This window comes from Colius striatus, chromosome 10 (genome assembly GCF_028858725.1).
Source record: "Colius striatus isolate bColStr4 chromosome 10, bColStr4.1.hap1, whole genome shotgun sequence".
NCBI classification, from domain to species: domain Eukaryota; kingdom Metazoa; phylum Chordata; class Aves; order Coliiformes; family Coliidae; genus Colius; species Colius striatus.
In genome coordinates, this window is record NC_084768.1 from 1,796,511 (window position 1) to 1,817,825 (window position 21,315).

Consider the following 21,315-nt stretch of genomic DNA (forward strand, 5'->3'; position numbering starts at 1 on the left):
CTGCTGCCTCTGAGCATCAGACAGTGCTGATAAAGGAAAAGACAGTGACAGCCTGGGGAGACTTCTCTGTGCAAAGTCAGAGCCATTTCCCAGATCCCATCTCCCTGCTACACACAGACACCCTTTCCTTTTTGTAGGAGCCCTTCCATCAGCTCTGTGGCTGCAGCCCTGGCTGCTGTGGCTGTATGTGCCATGAAGAGCCAGGATCTGCCCGGGGGCTCTTGAGAAGTCGGCCCTGCTCTGCAGCAGTGGGTAGGGGCAGGGACTGGTCCTGCTCTGCCACTTTGTGCCATGGAACCACAGCAAACACAGAAGGTAAAGGTGACAGAAGAGTTGCGGGGGGTTTTTCCCATATCTTCTCCCCTTAACCAAATGGAGCATTCTTGGATGTCAGAAACACTCAGCATTTCTGCTGCCCTCGGGGAGAACAGAGCAAGGGCTGTGAGACAGCCCCAGCCCCTGCTGAGAGCATTGAGATAAGAGAGAGACAAGAGCTCTCTTACCTTGGAGGACAGCTCACAGCTTGGAAGGACACCTGGAGGCAATGGCCAGGTCTCTAACAATAGGTTCTGATTAAGGGAAACCCCAATGGTTCTCCAGCCCCACAGGCTTCAGTGCCCACAGCCCCACCGATTAGACCAAAGCTGGGACACTTGTTCCCATGGACACAGTTGCACAGGAGGAGACACAAGCTCCGTGGGTGACTCTGGGAGCTGGGGGTGGAAGACGAACCTCCCAGTCCCAGAGAGCCTGACAGCAAGAGCAGGGCAACAATCACACAGACAGGGGAGAGACAAGAGTGGATGGAGCTTCCTGATTTCTCTCTCCCACCGTGTTTCTGGGTTTAGTTTCCTCTCATTCCTTGACCATCTCTCTGCTCCCTGGAGCTGTTCCTCCAGTCATGTGTTTCCCTGTCCCACATCTTTCCCTGCCAACACTCCCAGAGCCCATCCTCCCCTCTGTGCACTCACCTGGGCCCTAGAGAAAGCTGCCTGTTGGCAGGGTACTGCCTGGGCACAAGCTCCTGTGTGCAGCGGGAAAGGGCAGCTCAGAGGAACCCAGATGGGTCCAGCACAGGTGATGCTGCTGCTGTCCATAGGCAGAGCAGAGGCTGAAGGCTCTCCAGGAGGTTCCTGGCAGGCATAAAGATCACTGCATGTTACAAGTCAGAAGTCTCAGTGTCTTCTTCAGTCTCTGAGAGCTAATTTTCCATGTGCCATTGAAAATTCCTCAGGAGTAGAAAACAGAAAGCACAGACTCAGGAGAGCTATGTTTCTTTATAGATGTCCCTGCCTTGAGCTTCCCCTTGAGAAGTGCCCTCAGCCATGTCCTGGGGGTGATTTGGAGCTGGGAGCAGCCCTGCACTGCACAGCACTCTCTTGACAGCAGGACAGTTCCCTGCCAGGAGATGATTTTAAACTCTCTCCCCCTTCCCTCCCCTTCCTTCTGTCCCATCTGAGCCCCCTCCAAGCGTTCCTGGGGCTCCAACTTTGAAACAGGCTGACACCATCCCTGATGTTCCCTTCCTCAGCTGCTGAGAGACTCTTCTTTCCAGCAGCAGCGTATCTCCCCTCAGAGACAGGTTAAAGGCCAACATTTCCTTGTCTCATCGTTAGACAGGACAAGCGGGGCTGAAAGAGCCAAAGCAACCAAGGCCTTTGTTCCTTTTGGCTATGGCAGGTTCTCTGGCTCCTGAGGCCAATCAGGAGAAACTTGATTTGGGTTTGGTTTCGTCTCCACTCCTGCTTGGGGACGCTGGGAGAATTTACACCTTTTTGGGGCATTTGGCATTGGTCACCCTCACACCCCTCTGGCCCCAGGAACGACCCTGAGCCGTGCATGAGGGACAGGACCTGCCCTCCCAGGGCCTGGGGGTCAGGCCTTGGCCTTTCTGCTTTAGCAAACCAACCCGGGCTTTTCTCAGCATCAGAGCCACCTGCACAGGGCCTTGGCTCCCTGCAGTTCCTTGTCCTAACGAGTCCCTGGGGAGGCTTTGTCAGTAACAGCCCTCAGAGGGACCCATTCATGCTTCAAGGTACTTGAGTGAGTTTTGCTCATTGCTGGGATTTCTTGAGCACCTTCTTCAAGTCTCCTTGATCCTCAGAGACTCAAGGACTCAGCCCCACATATGCTGTGGTGCTCATTAAAGTACTGAAAGCACTAATTGGCTACTTCTCTTTGCATCATTGTCTTGAAGCCTTCAAAACTCCTGCAGGTAAGTGAAGCCATTTCACTGGGCAGTTCAGTAGGAAGATCTCTAAGTGCACTTCATAAGAATGGGCATTTTTTTATATGAAGGGTTTTATTTTATTCCTTTCTTTCAGTAAGATCATGACCTGCTCAGGGAGTTGGGCAGAGAGCAACCTCCTAAGGTTCAACACAGGCAAGAAGAGTCCTGCAGCTGGGAAGGAAGAACCCCTGCACCAGGCCAGGCTGGGAGCGACCTGCTGGAGACAGACCTGGGAGTGCTGGGTGATGATAAACCACGAGCCAGCAACGTGCCCTCGTGGGCAAGAAGCCAATGGCATCCTGGGGGCATCAAGAGTGTGGTTAGCAGATTCCATTCCTGGAAAAGAGAAGATGGTTGTGAGGGAGACTCAACACAGATTCACCAAGGGGAAATCCTGCTTAACCTACCTGAGAGCCTTCTATGATGGCATGACTGGCTGGCAAGATGAGGGGAGAGCACTTGAATGTCATCTCCCTTGACTTCAGCGAGGCTTTTGACACATAACCACAGAATTACAGGATCTTAAAGGTTGGAAGAGACCTCAAAAGCTCATCCAGTGCATCCCCCCTGCCAGAGCAGGACCCCCTAGAGTAGGTCACACTGGAACTCGTCCAGCAGCGTTTGAATGTCTCCAGAGAAGGAGACTCCACAGCCCCTCTGGGCAGCCCCTTCCAGGGCTCCCTCACCTCAACAGGGAAGAAATGCCTCCTTTTGTTTCTTTGGAATCTTTTTTTTAAGCTTGTCTCCTTTGTGCCTTGTCCTATCACCAGCCACCCCTGAGCACAGCCTGGCTCCAGCCTCCTGACACCCACCCTTTATGGATTTGTAAACATGCATGAGGTCACCTCTCAGTCTCCTCTAAGCTGCAGAGCCCCAGCTCCCTCAGCCTTTCATCACAAGGGAGATGCTCCACTCCATCATCTCTGTGGCCCTGTGCTGAGCTCTCTCCAGCAGCTCCCTGCCGCCCTTTGAAAGTAGTGATCATCACATTCCAATACTTTCACTCTTGTATTTCTGTTGTCTTCAGAACAAAACCATGATTGTCATATGGTGGTGGATCACCTTTGAACTGATCATTGTCTCTTGACAATGCTGTCAAGATTCTATTACTTCATGTGTTCTGTGTATTATTTCTCTTTTGATGCAACAATATGCCAAATAGATTGCCAGAAACATTATAATCAATAGCAGAAGTGTTTAAATCAGTGACTTTATCCAAGATTTTAGGTCCAGGCCCAGTCTCTCAAAAACGTTATCTATCCAGGGTGTGTTCATGTCTTATCTGATTTCCTGGTATTGGCATTACCTGTTCCGAGCCTATTTCTGTTTGGACTGGAGTCTGGGCCTGAATATTCAATACGAATCCATTTGACCATCCAATTTTGATCCGTGTTTCCACCACCATAGACTGAAAAACCAACAAAACCAAAAACTTCGTTATGTTTCAGAGTTAACTTCAATATCTCAAGATCTCCTACAACTCTCCCACTTCCATGGGCCTGATGGTGTCTTCTTCACTCGAGTGTAGTGGATCCAGGCATCTGATTCGGCATTATTGATTGCAGTGAAGGTGGTCAGCAACACCTGGGATGGTCCCTTCCACCTTTCTTGCAGAGGTTCTTCGTTCCAGGTCTTTATGTAGACAATCTCCAGGCAGGATGTTGTGTACTGGATTTTTCCAAAGTCAGAGGTCAGTTCCACACTACTGCACTTCAGAGCCTGTTCAGGATTTTTCCAAGAGGAAGTAAATAGTTACACACATCTTGTTTTCCCATCACATGCATGTTTGGATTTGGTTCAGGAACCTCATAGGGTTTTCCATACATACTTACTGACATTCCACTCCAAGGTTTCGCTCTTTTTTTTTTTGCAGCAATGCCAGTGGAAGTGCCTGAGGCCATTTCAATTTAGCCTCCTGACAAATTTTTCTAATTTGTCTTTTTAGGGTCTGATTCATTCTTTCCACTTTTCCACTTGATTGCTGTCTCCAAGGGGCATGTAAATCCCAGGAAATTCCTAGGACTTTGCTTATCTCTTGTACCACATTGGCCACGAAATGTGGTCCTCTGCCTGAAGATATTCCAAATGGAACTCCAGACCTTGGAATAATTTCTTGCGGGAGCCATTTAACTGTTTCCTTAGCTTGATTGGTGAAATAGGGAAAGGCTTCTGACCATCCTGAAAAGGTGTCAACCCCAACCAACACATATTTATATCCATTGCATTTAGGTAATTCTATAAAACCAATTTGCCAATAATCTCCTGGTCCCACTCCAGTTTTTATTTTGCCCATCTTTACCCTTTTTTTTTGTACTATTGGATTGTTCTTTAAACAAATTTCACATTTTGCCGTTACTCATTTGTCCATTTCCAACATTTGTATTGATATTACACTTCAGAAGCTGAGTCATAGCTTCTGCATCCCAATGACACTCCCTATGCTTTGTTTGCAAAATCTCTCTCATGACTAAGGGAGGCAATACTACCTGACCTGTACTTGTCGTCCACCACCCTTCTGAATTTTTCTCTGCATTTAGTAACTCAGCCAATTTCTCACCCTCCCCTGGGTATTTTAGTGGCTCCTTAAGAAGCTCTACTGTTCTGGTGGGGATGATTGCCATTTGTGAGACTGTGTGTTGTGCTGTTTTACTATCTTTGAGTTCCCTGTCTGATGTGCTTTACAGTGGATGATTGCCAGTTCCGGTTCCTGCACTGCCATTAGCAGTTGCAAGATTCAGGTCCTCTCTGCTGGAATATGTATGTTCAATGGTTGCAACGCAGTTGTGTTCCAGTTGTTGCTCTTCCTGTGAAGTGCTCAGAAACACTGCAGGATTCAGAAGGTGAGTTGTTTTCAACACTACATCATCCTGCTCAGGGAGAATTACCTGGTATTTCATCATTCAGCTCAGGGATAACCAATGTCCCCCCTTTTTCTCCAAGACTGTGGTTACCATATGTGGGACACAGACTGTAACAGTCCTTTCCAAGGTCATCTTTCTTGCTTCTTGGATCAGTGTGACAGTTGCAGCTACTGCTCACAGGCAAGAAGGCCAACCCTTGCTCACCAAGCTCAGTTGTTTGGAAAAATATCCCACCGGTCTCTTCCAGCTTCCTAGTTTCTGTGTCAGAACTCCTAGAGACAAATGCTGGTTTTCACGAACAAATAACTGAAAGTCTTTGGTTCAATCTGGCAAGCCTAAGGCTGGGGCTGTCATCAGAGCTATTTCAAGCTTCTGGAAAGCTTCCTGCTGTTCTTTGCCCCATGTAAAAGGGGCAGATTTTTGGGCTTCATATAATAGTTTGGCTATAAGACCATAATCCATGATCCAGAGCCTGCACCATCCCGTCATTCCCAAAAATGCCCGCAACTCATGCACAGTGTGTGGTTCCAGAATAGCACAAATCGCTTCCTTTCCATTTGTCCCCAGCCTCCGTTCTCCTTTTGAAATGTTGAGGCCCAAATATACCACTGTTTGGCTGCTATTTGAGCTTTTTCTTTTGATACCTTGTACCTGTTTATCCCAAACAGTTTAAAAGTTCAGTGGTTACCTGTATGCAGGCTGACCTTCCCGTTGTGGCAATCAGGATATCATCCACATATTGGAGAAGCAGATGCTCTGGTCTTGGTGTCACTGTCTTTTCATTAGACCAGAGTTCCAGTTCTTTTGCCAGTTGTCTTCCAAAGATAGTCAGACTGTTCTTGAATCCTTGGGGTAGCTGTGTCCATGTTAACTGCACCTTGCGTCCCGTTTGGGGGCTTTCCCACTCAAAAGCAAATAGTTTAGACCCCAAAACTGGTGGTTCAGATCCTGAAATGTAGATTTAGACCCTAAAACTGGGTGTTTAGATCCCAAAAACAAGGATTTAGACCAAAAACCAGGGGTTTAGTCCTTAAAAACGACAATCTAGACCCTAAAACTGCGAGTTTAGACACCAAAAAAAGGGAATTTAGACCCTAAAACTGAGTGTTTAGACCCCAAAAACATAGATTTAGATAGAAAACTGGGTGATATAGATCTAAAACAGGGGGTTTAGACCCTATAAACTACAATTTAGGCCTAAAAAATGAGGATTTAGACACTAAAACCGAGGGTGTAGACGCAAAAATGAGGATTTATACCTTAAAACACGGGGTTTAGATGAAGAACAAGGATTTAGAACATAAAATTCGTTGTTTAGACCAAAGTAACAAGGATTTAGACCCTAAAACAAGGGGTTTAGTCCTAAAAATGAGGATCCACACCCTAAAACTCGGAGTTAAGACACCAAAAAAAGGGGATTTAGACCCTAAAACCGAGGTTTTAGACCCCCAAAACATAAATTTAGACCTAAAACTAGGTGGTATGGATGTAAAATGAGGATCTAGACCCTAAAACTGAGGATTTAGACCCAAAAATGGGGATTTAGACCCTAAAACAGGGGATTTAGTCCTAAAAGCAAGGATCTAGACCCTAAAACTGGGAGTTTAGACACAAAAGAAAGAGGATTTAGACCCTAAAACTGAGGGATCTCATTGGGCAGAGAGGAACCTCATGAGCCATCCCTGAGCACAGCCTGGCTCCAGCCTCCTGACACCCACCCTTTATGGATTTGTAAACATGCATGAGGTCACCTCTCAGTCTCCTCTAAGCTGAAGAGCCCCAACTCCCTCAGCCTTTCATCACAAGGGAGATGCTCCACTCCATCATCTCTGTGGCCCTGTGCTGAACTCTCTCCAGCAGCTCCCTGTCCTTCTGCAACTGAGGGGCCCAGAACTGGGCACAATATTCCAGTGAGTCTCCTTCCTTGGAGGTCTTCAACACGAATCTGGACATGTTCCCATGAGACCTGATCTAGGTGACCCTGCTTCTGCAGGGGGGTTGGACTGGATGAGCTCTAAAGGTCCCTTCCAACCCCTACTGTTCTATGATTCTGTGATTCTATGTGCAGAGCACTGGGCAATGGGCCATGGCAACAGTGGGATAAAAATGTAGCAGAAGCCACTTGCTGAAGCCAAGGGGAGACAAGCCCACCCTGTAGTGCAACAAGTCTCAACTTTATTTGCAAAGATACAACTCTTTTATAGATACAATAATCAGGCTCATACATATTGCAAAAGCTAAGCTCATCATTGGTTCCCAGTTAGGTGCAAACCTCGCCCTTGTTTCAACATACTCCAGATACGTGTGGCTGCTTAACCCAAACTAAGCTCCTGCTTTCTCATCCTGTTATCATACAGCTCTCTTGCTCTCACGGCCTTGAGCAGGAGTCCACTATCTTCTCGCTTCATGCTGACTGCCTAACCAGCTGTATTCTATCATGTCCTCTTTTCTCTAGCCAAGTCTCCAAAAACTCCCCACATCTCCCCCGTTTTCTTTTTGGACAATGATATTAGGCTGCCACATCCTCTCAAATGTTCTTTCTATTGTCCGTTGAATACAATTTATGAAACAGGGAAACACAAACAATACAAATAAAACAATACCCATAAAGCCAATTCCATACATTATAACAGTTTGCAACCAAGGGCCTGTTCCCCATCCCTTAAACCATCCTTCAAGTCCTAATCCCTCTTCTTGTTTCAACTGATGTAATCCCTGTTGAAGTTCTTTCAGTTTGGCATGTATCGAGGTGGAATGGTCCGACAGGTTCATACAACACATGCCCTCAAATCCTTCACATCCATGTCCGTGGGCTAATAAATAAAAGTCTATGGCAGCTCTATTTTGTAACACCGCATGATTTACACTTTGGACGTCAACTGTTAACATATCAATCATTTCTGAAGTTTTATTTACCTCATCTTTAGTCCCATATCCTAACTGTTTAGCCAAGTTCATGGCCGTATTGGCTGCTCCTCCTGGCAAAAGGGTGGCAACTATGACTTGCTTCAGTTCACTCCAAAATCGTGGGGGACCAATATCAGTACAATCAAACTCATAATAACTACGTTTTTTGTGGGAGCTGTTATCATGGTCAGTAAGCTGCATTAGCGCGGTTAAGTTAGGGTGGGATAAAGAGAGTTTCCCCAAAGAACAGGGTCCACCCGGGGGATTTACTGGTATTCCGCTCCAGACTCTTTCTCCACAGATTAAAAATATACCCGTGGGCAATTTCTTCGGTGATGTAATACTAGAGCCATTACAGCTGGAATGCAATTGCTTAAATACCGTTTCTGACTTTAAAGAAGAGTCTAAGGTGGCCCAATATTTTCCATTTCTATTAAAGTCGTGGATATCCTGTGACATAAAACTTACCCAATTTCCCCCAGTTCCATTAGTACCAAAGCTTGCCTTGGCACTTCCAAACAGGTCTATTTCCTCAGGGGATGAGGCTAATGTGGTATTAAGGGACTTAATTATCTCACATTGACCTATCCCGTGATCATCGCTAATTGTGTTCAGCCCCGTCCTATTACACAAGGTGTTATTGTCTACTAGTCCACAAAATTCCTCCGGATTCCACACGGGCAATCCTATCAAACATGTTTTAAAAGGATTAATAACCCCTCCCAAACTAAGACAAGGAGATGATCGACCAGTTTGATTAGCAAAGGTTATCCAAATATTATCTCTAGGCTGATTAAAATGCGTCAAGCTGTTAGCAATGATAGTTACACTAAAAGCTATGGTTATAACAAAACACCTCATTATTCATTAAATTCACTGTCTTTTTGTTATATAACCTTCAGTCTTTTGATTGTTAGCCAGTCCTCCAATGACCACAAGACGAGGGTGTATGTATTCTTCAATCTCTTCCTGTCCTTTTTCGTCAGATGGTTGGATCTCCGCAGCTTCAAGGACAGCTCTTGTCCACCTGGCTGGCACCCAAATGGATCCTGTGGGAGAATCAACACACAAATACCCACGTCCCCAGTATAATACTTTGGCCGGAGGCTGCCATATCCCTGTTTTAGGGTCACGATATTTAACCCATATTTCTTTCTTTCTCTCCTTTTGTGCCTTTGGATTATGATGTATTATTGCAGGTGGTAGCTTCTGTTCCCCAAACACACACAGGTGGTTCATAACAAATAAGGCCTTTAACAATTTCATATGTGGGTCTTTAACATCCCCATATTTGCCAAGATATCTTTTTAGAGTCCCATTAGCTCTTTCTATTATGGTCTGTCCTGTGGGGGAATGGGGAATCCCTGCTACATGTTTAACTCCCCACTGCCTCATAAACTGTTCTATGCTTCTACTTATATAGGTTGGCCCCTCGTTTGCCTTTATTTTCTGAGGAATTCCCATTATTGCAAAACAACTATATAAATGACACTCCACATGTATGGCCCTCTCCCCTGTCTGTGCTGTTGCCCAAACGAATTTGCTCCATGTGTCTATGGTTACATGCACATATTTTAGTCTTCCAAACTCTGCCACATGAGTGACATCCATCTGCCAAACTTCAACCCCTTGTTTACACCATGTGCTCACACCTGCCACCACCAGCACCTCCTCTCACTCCACCCTGTGCCCACCTCTTCTGTACCTTTCACCTCTCACGTTACAACCCGAGATCTTCCGGATGCCTACCACATCTCCCCCTCCCTATGGTCGATGACTCCAGTGTCCTGTGGCACGGGCTGATACATAACGTGTCTGCCCAGCACATATGCTAGCTGAGCCAATTGCAGGAAGATATGATCAGGTGCTGGTCGTGTTCCACTTCACTATTCAATCCTGCCAATAGTTGAGTGACTCCATCTTGATCTGCATCACGGTGAGCACTCCGAGAAACATGTCAATCTGCAAGAGAGACTCAGTAGACCGTTATATCTTCTACGCCCCATGCTCTCCCCCTCCCTAAGACGGTTGAGCTGTACTTTTAAAGTAGTGTGAGCACATTTAACGATCGCCCGTCCCTGGCTAGTGTGAGGGATACCGTGGCTCAATGCATGGGGATAGCTGGTATGTCCATGACCCCTGCGGGCAGCCTATAACTCAAATTTTACTAACAAGCATCAGACCCTTACAATCAGCAGCAAAGCCAGCGTGTTTATAGTACTTCTAATTGGTCCTTTCTCTAAAAGCCAGCTGTAGTTTTCTGCGAGAAGCCTTGCAGTTTCACACGCTGCCTCAGCCTCCTCCTTGCTCCAAGTTGTTATCTCGTAGGTATTTTTGCTTCTTTGTTTCTCACAGTAGAGAGCAGCTCAAGGACAATCTGCACATTAGTTTTAACAACTCATGCCTGGTAAGCTGCTTCTTATACACTGAAAAAAAAGCACAGCTGACAAAGAAAGTTATTATACTTGAGCTAAAGGTAAAATCTCTAGCAGGTCTATGTTGCAAAGTTGTATGGCTGATACTGCTTACATTACTAATCAAGTCTTCTAATGTCATTGAGGTTTGGTTACTTTGTTTGCTAGGCCAGTATCCTAATTTGCATAGTTGAGTTAATAAAGCAGATACTCCTACACCTGGAGCAAATATACTAGTTGCTATTATTGTTGAGGGAGACCAAAGGTAACATGGTCATCACATTTGCCAGTAAATGCATGCACAAATTGTTTTGGACAATGATGTTTCTAAATCATTGTGTGATTAGGCATCAAGATCGTCAGTTGTTCCAAACTGCGTGGTCCCCTTTGTAATCTCGAGGGTATTCCAGGCCATGCCTGGTCCCCACAGATCAGAAAAATTCCCTTTGGTAACTGTACAGGCACAAGACCTGTACAAGACACAAGACCTTCTTTTTGGTGAAGTATAATTGCACTGAGATGTTGTGTTCTTATACACGCCCAGGATGGGATCCACATTCTGTCCCAAATGTTTTGGTATTGCTGGTAAAATTAAACATAACACAAAAATCCATCTTTATAGATCCCAATAAATTCTAACTCCTGTGGCTCTGTTGCCATTGTTGGCAACCATGAAATGATCAAATCCCAGCTGTCAGCTTTGCCATTGCCCTGAACTAAGGCATTTGTTTTTAATGCATTTGGTACAGGCCATTGTGCCACATCTGATGGAACTCCCACCAAACAGGTAGAAAAAGGATTATCTGGAGAGGCCATTGATAAACATATTGTAGGGGGCTCTGGCTCACTCCGTGCCGGCCCCGGCGGCGCAGTCGGTATTACTCTCTCCTGCGTTTTGTCTCTCCTCACGTGCCCCATGGAGCCCAGTCTAACGTGGGGTCGCGCCATCACCATATGTTGCCGCTACCGGCAACGTCACCAGGCCGCCGGCACGGATCACTCAGCCCAGCCCCGCTGAGGGGAAGAGATCACTGCATGCCCAGTATGGGTGATGCTTTATTCCAACTCATCATTTACACCATGTGCTTTCATCTGCTACCACTAGCACCTCCTTTCACTCCACCCAGGGCCCACCTCTTCTGTACTCTCCATCTCTCACGTTACAACCCGAGATCTTCCAGACGCCTAAAACACCCCTTGAAACCCAGAGACAGACCATCTGCTCTCTCCCTCCTGAGCAAGGCTGGCGTGAGCATGGAAGGGGCTGAGAGCAGCCGTGTCCCAGGGCTGGGTGTCCAGCCAGGGCTGGGCTGCTGAGATGGCCCCTACCTGCAGGGCAGAGGGAGGGCAGCCAGGCAGTGCTGCAGGGACACAAGGAGGCAAAGGGGGCTCTTTCATTCTTTCAACCTTTTATTTTTATCACTCTCTGCAAACAGCTTTTCAGCTTCTACTTCCTCCTACCTAATGGCTACTGCTAAGGACCTACAACGAAGGAGAGGGGCACAGCCCAGTCCTGCACATCAAGCACAGTCCTGCTGCTCAAGCCAGTTTTCCGCTGAGGCCCTGCAGCAGCTCCCCAAGACAACTAAACAAATCAGCCAGTGAGCTGATGGGGAGTTGGCAGGGCCCAAACCCGTCCGCTGGTTCTGGTGCTGGGACTAGTTCGGGGTTGGGCTGCGGAAAGGGCCCTGAGTCGGTGGGAAGACGTCTCCACGCCCGGGTGAGAGCAGCAGCCCTTCCTGCTGAGCGCATCTGTTCCAGTATCCAGTAGTAGAAGTGCTGGGTGGAGGTGTAGACCCCGGGCCTGTGCGCTCTGCCACAGCCTGCCCCCCAGCTGGTCACGCCCACCAGCCAGAAGAAGTTGGCGCCCGCAGCTCTGCAGACCAGCGGGCCCCCGCTGTCACCCTGCAGCACAGGACAAAGGCTCAGGGGGGTGTTGGGGAGCCCCAGCAGCCCCAGGTGGGACAGGGCTGCGGCTGCTGCCGCGGCTGACTCGCGGCTGCTCCTACCTGGCAGGCGTCGATGCCGCCCTGCGCGTAGCCGGCACACAGGTTGTAGCTGTGCAGTTTCCCCCTGTAATACTCGTAGCTGTTACACAGCCTGCCATCGATGAGGCGCACCTTGGCCTCCTGCAGCACGTCGGATCCGTGGGCTGCGAGCACAGCAAGGAATTAGCCCCCAGCAGCTGCGGGACACCTCCCCTCCCCTGGCTGGACACAGCCCTTCCCTGGGCCTTGGCTTTGCACCTTGCCAAAGAGGCACCGCACCCATCTTTCCCTTGGGGCTGCCTTTGGGCCGTGGCTCAGAAACACAGAATCAACCAACGGTGGGGGTGGGAAGGGCCCTCGAGAGCTCATCCAGTCTGAGCCCCTGCTAAAGCCAGTTCCCCTGGACCAAGGGGCACGGGAACGTGTCCAGGCTGGTTTGGAAACCACCAGAGAAGGAGCCTCCACACCCTCCCTGGGCAGCCTGTGCAGGGCTCCAGCACCCTCACAGCAAAGACATTTTTCCACCTCTTCCAGGGGAACTTCCCGTGTTCCAGTGTGTGTCCCTTACCCCTCGTCCTGTCACTGGCCCCCACCCAAAACAACCTGGCCCCAGCCTCTAAACACCCGCCCTTGAGGCATTTCTCAACATTGAGAAGGTCTCCTCTCAGAAGGTGCCACGGCCTGATGAGGAAGGTGTCCCAGAGCCCCGAGCACCATGGCAGCCTGAGGGAGCTCAGGCCCGTCTGCAGCCGCCCGTCCCCGCAGCCTGACTCTGGCTCCCGCCTGGGCTCTGTGCCAGCCCGAGCCGTCTCCCCAGCGTGCCAGGCTTGCCCTGGGCACACCAGCGCTTTCCCCAGGGGAACTCACTTCGTGCGGTGGTGTGGCCCCAGCCAGCGATGTAGCAGTCTCTCAGCTGGGACACCACCACGTCGGCGGGGTGAGGCACACAGGCCACCTGCACGTACTGGTTGCACTCCACGGGCCGGTCCAGCTCCAGCAGGGCAATGTCGTAGTCGGTGACGTTGAAGTAGCTCTGGTGGAGCAGCGCCCGCGTGGTGTATCGCACCTGCACCTCGGGGCCCGTCAGAGTCAGCTGGTTGGCCCCGACCACCACCCGAAACCACGGGAGTCTCCTGGAAGGCAGATGGGGAGCAGAGGGCTCAGAGGGAGCGGAGCCGTGCGCTGCAGCCCGGCCCAGCCCAGCAGTGCCCTGCCTGCTGCTGGCCGAGGGAGAGAGGCGAGCTGCGCTGCGGAGGGCACGGCTGCCCCGGCGTGCCCTGGGCTCCAGGCAGTGCCGGCCCCAGGCTGCCGGGAAGCGGCGGCACCAGCCCGGCCCGTGCCCGGCACACGCCATCCCTGGCACGCCAGCGGCAGGCCGGGCCGCAGACAGGGCCCCTGCCAGTGCCGGGGGGACGGCCCTGCCCTGCTCCTACTCACCGGTAGAAGTCGACGCAGTGTCCTGCGGTGAGGACCCACTGGGAATGGATGAGGCTCCCTCCACAGAAATGCCCAGTGCCCGCTCCCCAGGGATTCTGGATGCTGACGGTCCAGGGCCAGGCCCCCACAGGGGCATTCACGCCTCCGACCACGCGCCAAGGCTGCTCAGCCAGGGGCCGGGTGCCGCAGCTCCCCCTGTAAGCAGCAAGTCAGGAGTGTCCTGCTCCAGGGCTGGCTGCTGCTGGGGCTGCAGGGCAGCCGTCTGCCCTCCCCAGCGGGCGCCGCACGGGCAGCAGTGCCGGGGAACCCTCGGCCCCGGCCTCTGCCTTCGCCCCGCAGACGAGTGGTGCCGGCAGCCCGGCTCCCAGCTTGTACCACCAGTGCACCCTGCAGGGAAGGGCTGCCCCAGCTCCCTCCCACAGCCACTTACCAACAGCTGTCCCCTGCCACGCTCGCAGGCCAGCAGCACAGGGCCAGCACGACAAACACCAGCACAAGCTTCATTGCTGCGGCAACACGCGGCAGCTGCCAGAGCCGAGGGAGGGCTCGTGCCCAGCAGCGCTGCGGCCCATGCAATGCCCGCAGTGCTGGCGCTGCCCGCGGCACCTCGGCCCCGGGGCTGATGTCACAGAGCCGCTGCCTGCGGGCGCTGGGGCGGGGGCCATTCTGCCTGGGGCACCACGCAGGGGGCCAGCAGGGGAGGGAGGCACAAGCAGGGATGGGACACCCCTCCCGCAACAAACTGCAGCACAGACTGTGCTCCAGGGGCCTGGGGAGAACGTGGCCGTGCTGCCTCTGGCAGCTGGCGGCAGCAGCAGCTCACACAAGTGAAAGAGCGTCTCTCTGACTCAACCAGAGTTTAGTTCTTGCCTCTTCCCAAGGAGGACTCTGTTTCCAGGTCCTACCAGCAGCCAGCTGCCTGTAGCCCTTTTTCCGCTTGTGCACAGCTTTGCAGCTCATCTGTGCACCTGCTTCCACTCCAAGTGCCTACATGAGAATGCAAATCTCTTTGGCATGAAAAAACAAAGGAGGTTTCATGCTTGGTGTTTCTTGTCAGTACTTTGCATCTCTCTGTGCTTCACCTCAGGCAGCTGTGTCCCTGCAGCCCAGAGAGCTCTGTGCTGGAAGAGAAGCAGAAGCAGAATCGTTTCTTGTACAAGCATCCCCTCTACTTATACCCCCCTGTGCTGCTTTAGCCTGGTGGCCACCCGGTCATTAAATCACTCCCCCTCCTAAACTGCACAGGAGAGAGAGAGAAATATAACAAACCACTTGTGAGTTAAGGACAGAGAGCTCACTCAGCAATGAGCATCACGGGCAAAACAGACTCAACTTGGGGAGAAAAAGGTTTGATTATTATAAAATAAGAGCAGGGAGATGAAAAATAAAACTGAAGCTTAAACACACCTCCCCCCACCCCTCCTCTTCCCAGGAGTCCCCTTCCTTCCCCCCAGCAGTGCAGACCATGGGGGTTGTGGGCAGTTCATCACAGATGGACTTTGTCGCTGCTGCTGCTCAGGGGGAGGCCTCCTCACACTTCCCACTGCTGCACTGTGGGCTCCCTCCCACGGGAGACAGTCCCTCCCCAACTGCTCCAGCGTGGCTCCTTCCCGTGGGCTGCAGCTCCTCACCGACTGCTCCAGCCTGGGGCCTGCCATGGGGGCAGCTCCTCACACCCTGCCCCAGCAGGGGTCACCCACAGGAGAACAGTCCCATAGGGACAGACTGCTCCAGCCCAGGGCCCTCACAGGCTCACAAGTCCTGACAGCAACCCTGCTCTGCACGGGCACCTCCCCACAGACTCCCAGCTCCTGCCAGGAGCTCGCTCCAGGATGAGCTTCCAGCACAGTCACAGCCTCCTGCAGGCATCCACCCGCTGCGGCCTGGGCTCCTCCACGGGCTGCCAGTGGGTCTCTGCTTCCCTGTGGCCTCCGTGGACTTCAGGGGGACAACCTGCTTCACCACGCTCCTCCCCACATATCACAGGGAAGCCTTTCCAGTGCCTAAGCACCCTCCTCCCCTCCTTCCCCACTGACCCTGGGGTCTGCCCAGATGTTTTCACATTCTCCCTCCCTGTGGCTGCTGCAGTTTTGCAACTGACCAACAGCTTCTTCTCCAATCTGTTCTTCACAGTCAGTAACTGGCCGGCAGAGACACCGAGCCAAAGTGGCAACGTCCCGCCCCAAAAACAACCCAGGCCAGGGGCAGGCGCCCCACAGCGCCGCGGCTCCCTCCTGAGCTGCAGCCACCGGCCCCTGCGCAGAGATGGCTCCAGCAGCAAGGCCCAAGGCAGCAGCAGGAGAGAGGGACCCGGCCCTGCCGCAGCGATTCCTGACCCGGGAGGGCTCCGGGAGCCCTTCGAGCTGCTGCCACCCCTCTCTGGGGCCAGACTCGCTCCCCCGTTCCCGCGGCACCGCATCGAGCGGCGTTTACACACGTACAGCACGAGGGAAGCGCCGGGGGGGGTTGGGGCAGGACGCGAAGTTTTGGGGTGACCGAACGGCCCCGGCAGCGCGAGCGGCGGCGCGAGCAGGGCACGAGCGCGGGCTGCGCGCGGGGCACGCTGGGAAGCCGCGGCCCCGCCCCCTCCGCCGCACGGCGCCTCCCGCCGGGCGCCGCCGCACAACTACAACTCCCGTCAGGCACCGCGGCTCCCGCCCGCGGCTTTGGGCCACAGCGAGGCGCTGGGGGTGATGGGAAATGGAGTCTGCGGGCCGAGAACGAGCGTCCACACCTCCCAGTTTTAGGCTCTGGATCCTAGTTTTTAAGATTAAACCCCTGGTTTTAGGGTCTAAATCCTTGTTTTTGGGGTCTAAAGAATCAGTTTTAGGGTCTAAATCCTCTTTTTCAATATAAACCCCCTGTTTAAGGGTCTAGATCCTAATTTTAATGCCAAAACTACTAGTTTCAGGGATTTATCTGTTTTGGTCTAAACCCCCTGTTTTAAGGTCTAAATCCTGATTTTTGGGTCTACACCCTCGGTTTTAGGGTCTAAATCATCATTTTTTGGGGTCTAAACTGTAGTTTTAGGGTCTAAATCTTTGGGTTTCGGTCCTAAACATCTAATTTCAGGGTCTAAATCATCAATTTTGGTCTCAATCAACTGTATTAGGGTCTAAATCTTCACTTTTGGGTCGAAATCCAGAGTTTTAGGGTCTAAATCCTGATTTTTGGGGGCCTAAATTGTATTTTTTAGGGTTTAAATCTTCCTTTTAGATCTATACCACCTAAATCCCTAGTTTTAGGATCTAAATCCTTGTATTTGGGGGTCTAAACCCATTGTTTCAGGGTCTAAACCCTCATTTTTGGGGTCTAAAGTCTAGTTTTCAGGGTCTAAATCCTCATTTTTTGGTCTAAACCCACAGCTTTAGGGTCTAAATCCTCAGTTTTTGGGCCTAAAGTCTAGTTATTAGGGTCTAAATCCTCGTTTTAGGTCTATACTGTTATGGACTAAAAAGCTGTCACATCTGTTTTCTTCTATAAAGGAATTTATTAATTAATGTTTAACAGAAAATAAAGACATTTAGCAAGCGGTAAATGAGCAAAACAGCGCTGGGTGAGCGGGGAAACACAGTAGTTCCGCCACGGCACACTTTGGCCTTCTATTTCCCGCCTTATATAAGATTTCAATGCTGTCCACACGCCTGAACATAGTCCATGATTGGGTTCCGAAATGTCCAGCTTTTACGTCGGAGATCTTCATTGGTCATCCTTAGGATTTAAAGTTCTTTTTCCTCTGCATTTGCTGTAGATCGGATGTCCCGATATTCCCAATTTGGTCTGTATTCCTCTGCACTTGCTGTAGATCGGATGTCCCAATATTCCTAATTTGGTCCTTTTTGGGGTCCAGCAGTACTCCTGTTCCCTCTTGATTACTTATTTTTAAGCACAATTACAGTGTCCCCATAGCCCATTTTCAGGTCCACCCCTAGATATCTATAAAGAAACAGAACTGAGAGCTGACCATTCGGACACTTATCTCTCTAAAACACTGCATATTAAGTTTGTCACACCTAACACATATTTTTCTTAAACTCTTATTATTTTAAATACTATATTTATTATGATCAATAAACACTCTATATTATGATCAATACACACTTTATATTATGATCAATACACTATATTATTTATTACACTCGGGGTCTCTGTGAAAGGATTCTCGCCCTGAAGAGAGAAGATTCACAGTGCTCAGCGGCACAGAGCCCAGTGTGCGGCCTGTGGGCAGTGGAGTTCCACAGGGATGGGCTCTGGGGCCGGTCTGGTTCAACATCTCCGTCAGGGAGCTGGGGGAGGGCACAGACGGACCCTCAGCGAGTTCCCTGCTGGCACCAAACTGGGAGCACTGACTGAGTGCCCAGAGCCTGAGCTGCCTGGCAGGGAGAGCTGGGCACAGAGGAACCTGCTAGGGGCAGCAAGGGCAGAGTGGTGCAGCTGGGCAGGAACAAGCCCAGCACCAGCCCAGGCTGGGGCTGAGCTGCTGGAGAGCAGCTCCAGGAGAGGGACCTGGCAGTGCTGGGGGAGAACAAACCAGCCCTGAGCAGCAGCTTGTCCTGTTGCTACATACCGTAGAAAAAGGGATGTCCCAACCTCCTGACACCCAGCAGTGAGGTATTTGTAAATGTTAATGAGCTCTCCCCTCAGTCTCCTCCAGACTAAACAGCCCCAGTTCCCGCAGCCTTTCCTCGTATGGAAGATGTTCCAGTCCCCTGAGCATCTTGGTGGCCCTGCACTGGCCACTCTCCACAAGTTCTGTGTCTCTTTTGTGCTGATGACAGGTTGCTCCTAAAATTTCTTGTGATTCCAACACACCAACTTTAATGCAGCTGTACATGAGCCCAGCTCCACAGGGACTGAGCAATGGACTGAGGCACAACGTGCTGTGCAAACAGGCAGCTTTATTGACTACACTAAGTCTCCTTCAGCCTTTGTGTGTGCTGAGAGGAGCATGGGGAGGACAGAGCAGGTGTGGGACACAGGGGCTGCCCTTGGAGCAGCGGGCAGTGCCCCAGGGGGAAATGGTGGTGGCACAGCGCAGCCTGCACTGGGTCCTGGCCACGCTGCTGCTCAAGCCCCTCTTCCCATCAGGAACCGCAGGAGCCCCCGCAGCAAACTGAGGAACTTCAACGCCTTCCGGCATGCAAAGGCACAGGACGTGGAGCTGCCTGGTTGTGTTGCACCTGGCCTTGGTGTCTGAGAGGGGGCTGAGGTGGACACAGGCTGTGACAGTGGAGGAGCTGCTGCCTCTTCTTGGTGCCGTCCCATGTGCTCCAGGATCCAGTTATAAAAGTGCTGAGTGCTGGTGTAGATCCCAGGCTGTTTTTCTCTTGCACAGCCTTTCCCCCAGCTGGTCAGTCCAACGACCCAGTAGTAGTCAGCGTGGCTGTCTTGGCAGGCGAGGGGACCACCACTGTCACCCTACAGCAGAGCAGAGAGGAGGAAGGGAGTGTTGAGTGGCTGCTGTCAGCACAGGGATCCTGGATGTGTGGAAGACAGAGGTTCTAGCACTGGGCTCTGGACCTAAGGGTTGCCAATTACACGGGATGGGCATGTGGGACAAGGCACGGGGCCCTGGCAAAGGAGATGATGATGCGGAAGGGGAGGGAAGCCCCAGCAGTGGTGGCGGGGGGTGCTGCAGGGGGTGATTCATAGCTGCTCCTACCTGGCAGGTGTCGATACCACCCTGTGGGTACCCAGCACACAGGTTGTAGCTGTGCACAGCCCCTGTGTACCACTGGCTGCTGTTACAGAGCTTGGTATCGATGAGGTGAACCTTGGCCTCCTGCAGCACATCGGACATTTCTGGTTCTGTGGCTGTGAGCACAGCAAGGAATTAGCCCCCAGCAGCTCTGGGCCACTTGCCCTCCCCTGTCTGGCAAAGCCCTTCCCTGGGCCTCGGCTTTGCACCTACCCCAAGAGACACCAGACACATCTTTCCCTTCAGTCTGGCTTTGGACAGTGGCTCAGACCCCCGTCTGCAGCCTGATGTCCCCACAGCCTGACTGTGGCTCTCGCCTTGGCTCTCCTCACGCCCAACCCGTCTCCCCAGCGTGCCAGGCCTCAGGACACAAATGCTTTTACAAGGGGAACTCACATCGTGCAACTGTGGATCCCCAACCAGCCACCTGGCAGTTTTTCAGCTCCGACAGCTTCACGTCATCGGGTTGAGGCAAACAGGCCAGCTGGACGTGCTCATTGCACTGGATGGGCTGGTCCAGTTCCAGCACAGCAATGTCATTCTCAGCTGTGGCCTGCCAGTAGGCCTCGTGACGCAGCAGCCGCTTGATGCGTCGCACTTGGGCCTCGGGGCCCAGCTGAGACAACTTTGTGGTCCCGATCACCACGCGCCACTTGGCGATGTTCCTGGAGGGCAGATGGAGAGCAGAGGGCTCAGAGGGAGCATTTGCCTGCCTCCTGCTCACCAAGGGCTCCAGGAATGGCCAGCCCCAGGCCGCTGGCGAGCAGCAGCACCAGCCCAGCGTGTGCCAAGCACAGCTCTGTGCTGGGCTGGGCAGTGCCCCGGCGCTGGCTGCTGCATGGGAACGGGACGGGAGCGGCAGCAGTGGTGTAGGGATGCCCCTTCCCTGCTCCTCCTCACCTGAACTTGTCAAAGCAGTGGGCTGCTGTGAGCACCCACTGTGGGTTGATGAGGGACCCTCCACAGAAATGCTTGGTGCGTTTTCCCCAGGGGCGCTGGAGGCTGACGATCCAGGGCCAGGTCCCCGGAGCCGCATTTGTGCCACCCACGACGCGCAACAGCCCAGAGGAAGAAGCCTTGAGCTGGCGCCCGCAGCTTGCCCTGGAAGCAGAAAGTCACGAGTGTCCTGCTCCAGGGCTCGCTGCTGCTCGGGCTGCAGGGCAGCCGTCTGCCCTCCACACCGGGTGCTGCGTGGACAGCGGGGCAGGGAGCCCTTAGCCCTGGCTCCTGCCTTAGCCCCGTAGCCTGGCTCCCACACCGTGGGGTCTGGGGAGCTGTGGCGTGGCCACGGGGCACCAGTGGACGCTGTAAGGGCTGCCCAAGCTCCCTCCTAGAGCCACTTACCCACAGCCTTCCCATGAGCCGCTTGCAGGCCTGCAGTACAGAGCCAGCAGGGTGAGGATGAGCAGGAGCTTCATCATGTCTAGTAGCATGTGGCCAGAAAGTGCTGGTGACCACCAACAGTGGGGCCGATGCTGTGCCTGCAGTGCTCACGCTGCCCACAGCACCTCGGCCCCGGGGCTGATGTCACAGAGCCGCTGGTTACGGATGCTGGGCGTGGGGGATTCCGTGTGGGGCACCAAGGGGGAGTCCAGGTAAAGGGGGGGTGTGGCATGATTACTGAAGTGCCCTGGAAATGAAAACTTACATTGAAACTGATAATAAAGCACATATTAAACATCAGCATTGCTCACCAGTTAAGGAAAGGGATAAAATGAAGTAGGCTCACAGGGTGGATACAGCTGCTGCTGGTCAGTGAGGAATCCACAGCACAGTAATT

At 52.1% G+C, this 21,315-nt stretch overlaps 1 protein-coding gene across 1 annotated transcript; it reads right to left on the reverse strand.

The window, feature by feature from the left end:
- Positions 1-11,951: 11,951 nt before the first annotated feature.
- Positions 11,952-20,968, reverse strand: LOC133626267 (acrosin-like). The gene is made up of 8 exons (XM_062003914.1): positions 20,880-20,968; positions 20,436-20,636; positions 19,932-20,200; positions 19,500-19,651; positions 18,911-19,255; positions 13,268-13,316; positions 12,422-12,564; positions 11,952-12,317 (listed from the first exon to the last, which is right to left on the reverse strand). Exons 1-8 carry the CDS (start codon positions 20,966-20,968, stop codon positions 11,952-11,954), a joined length of 1,614 nt encoding a protein of 537 aa, XP_061859898.1.
- Positions 20,969-21,315: the final 347 nt, after the last annotated feature.

Bases quoted from the DNA above. Each gene is read 5' to 3' on its own strand.
- LOC133626267 (XM_062003914.1), bottom strand. From the start codon at position 20,968: ATGCTACTAGACATGATGAAGCTCCTGCTCATCCTCACCCTGCTGGCT. The intron at 20,201-20,435 runs GTGAGGAGGAGC...TCTGCCCTCCAG, and splicing joins CACTGCTTTGACAAGTTCAG to GAACATCGCCAAGTGGCGCG. The intron at 12,318-12,421 runs GTAGGAGCAGCC...CCTGTGCTGCAG, and splicing joins GCGGCATCGACGCCTGCCAG to GGTGACAGCGGGGGCCCGCT.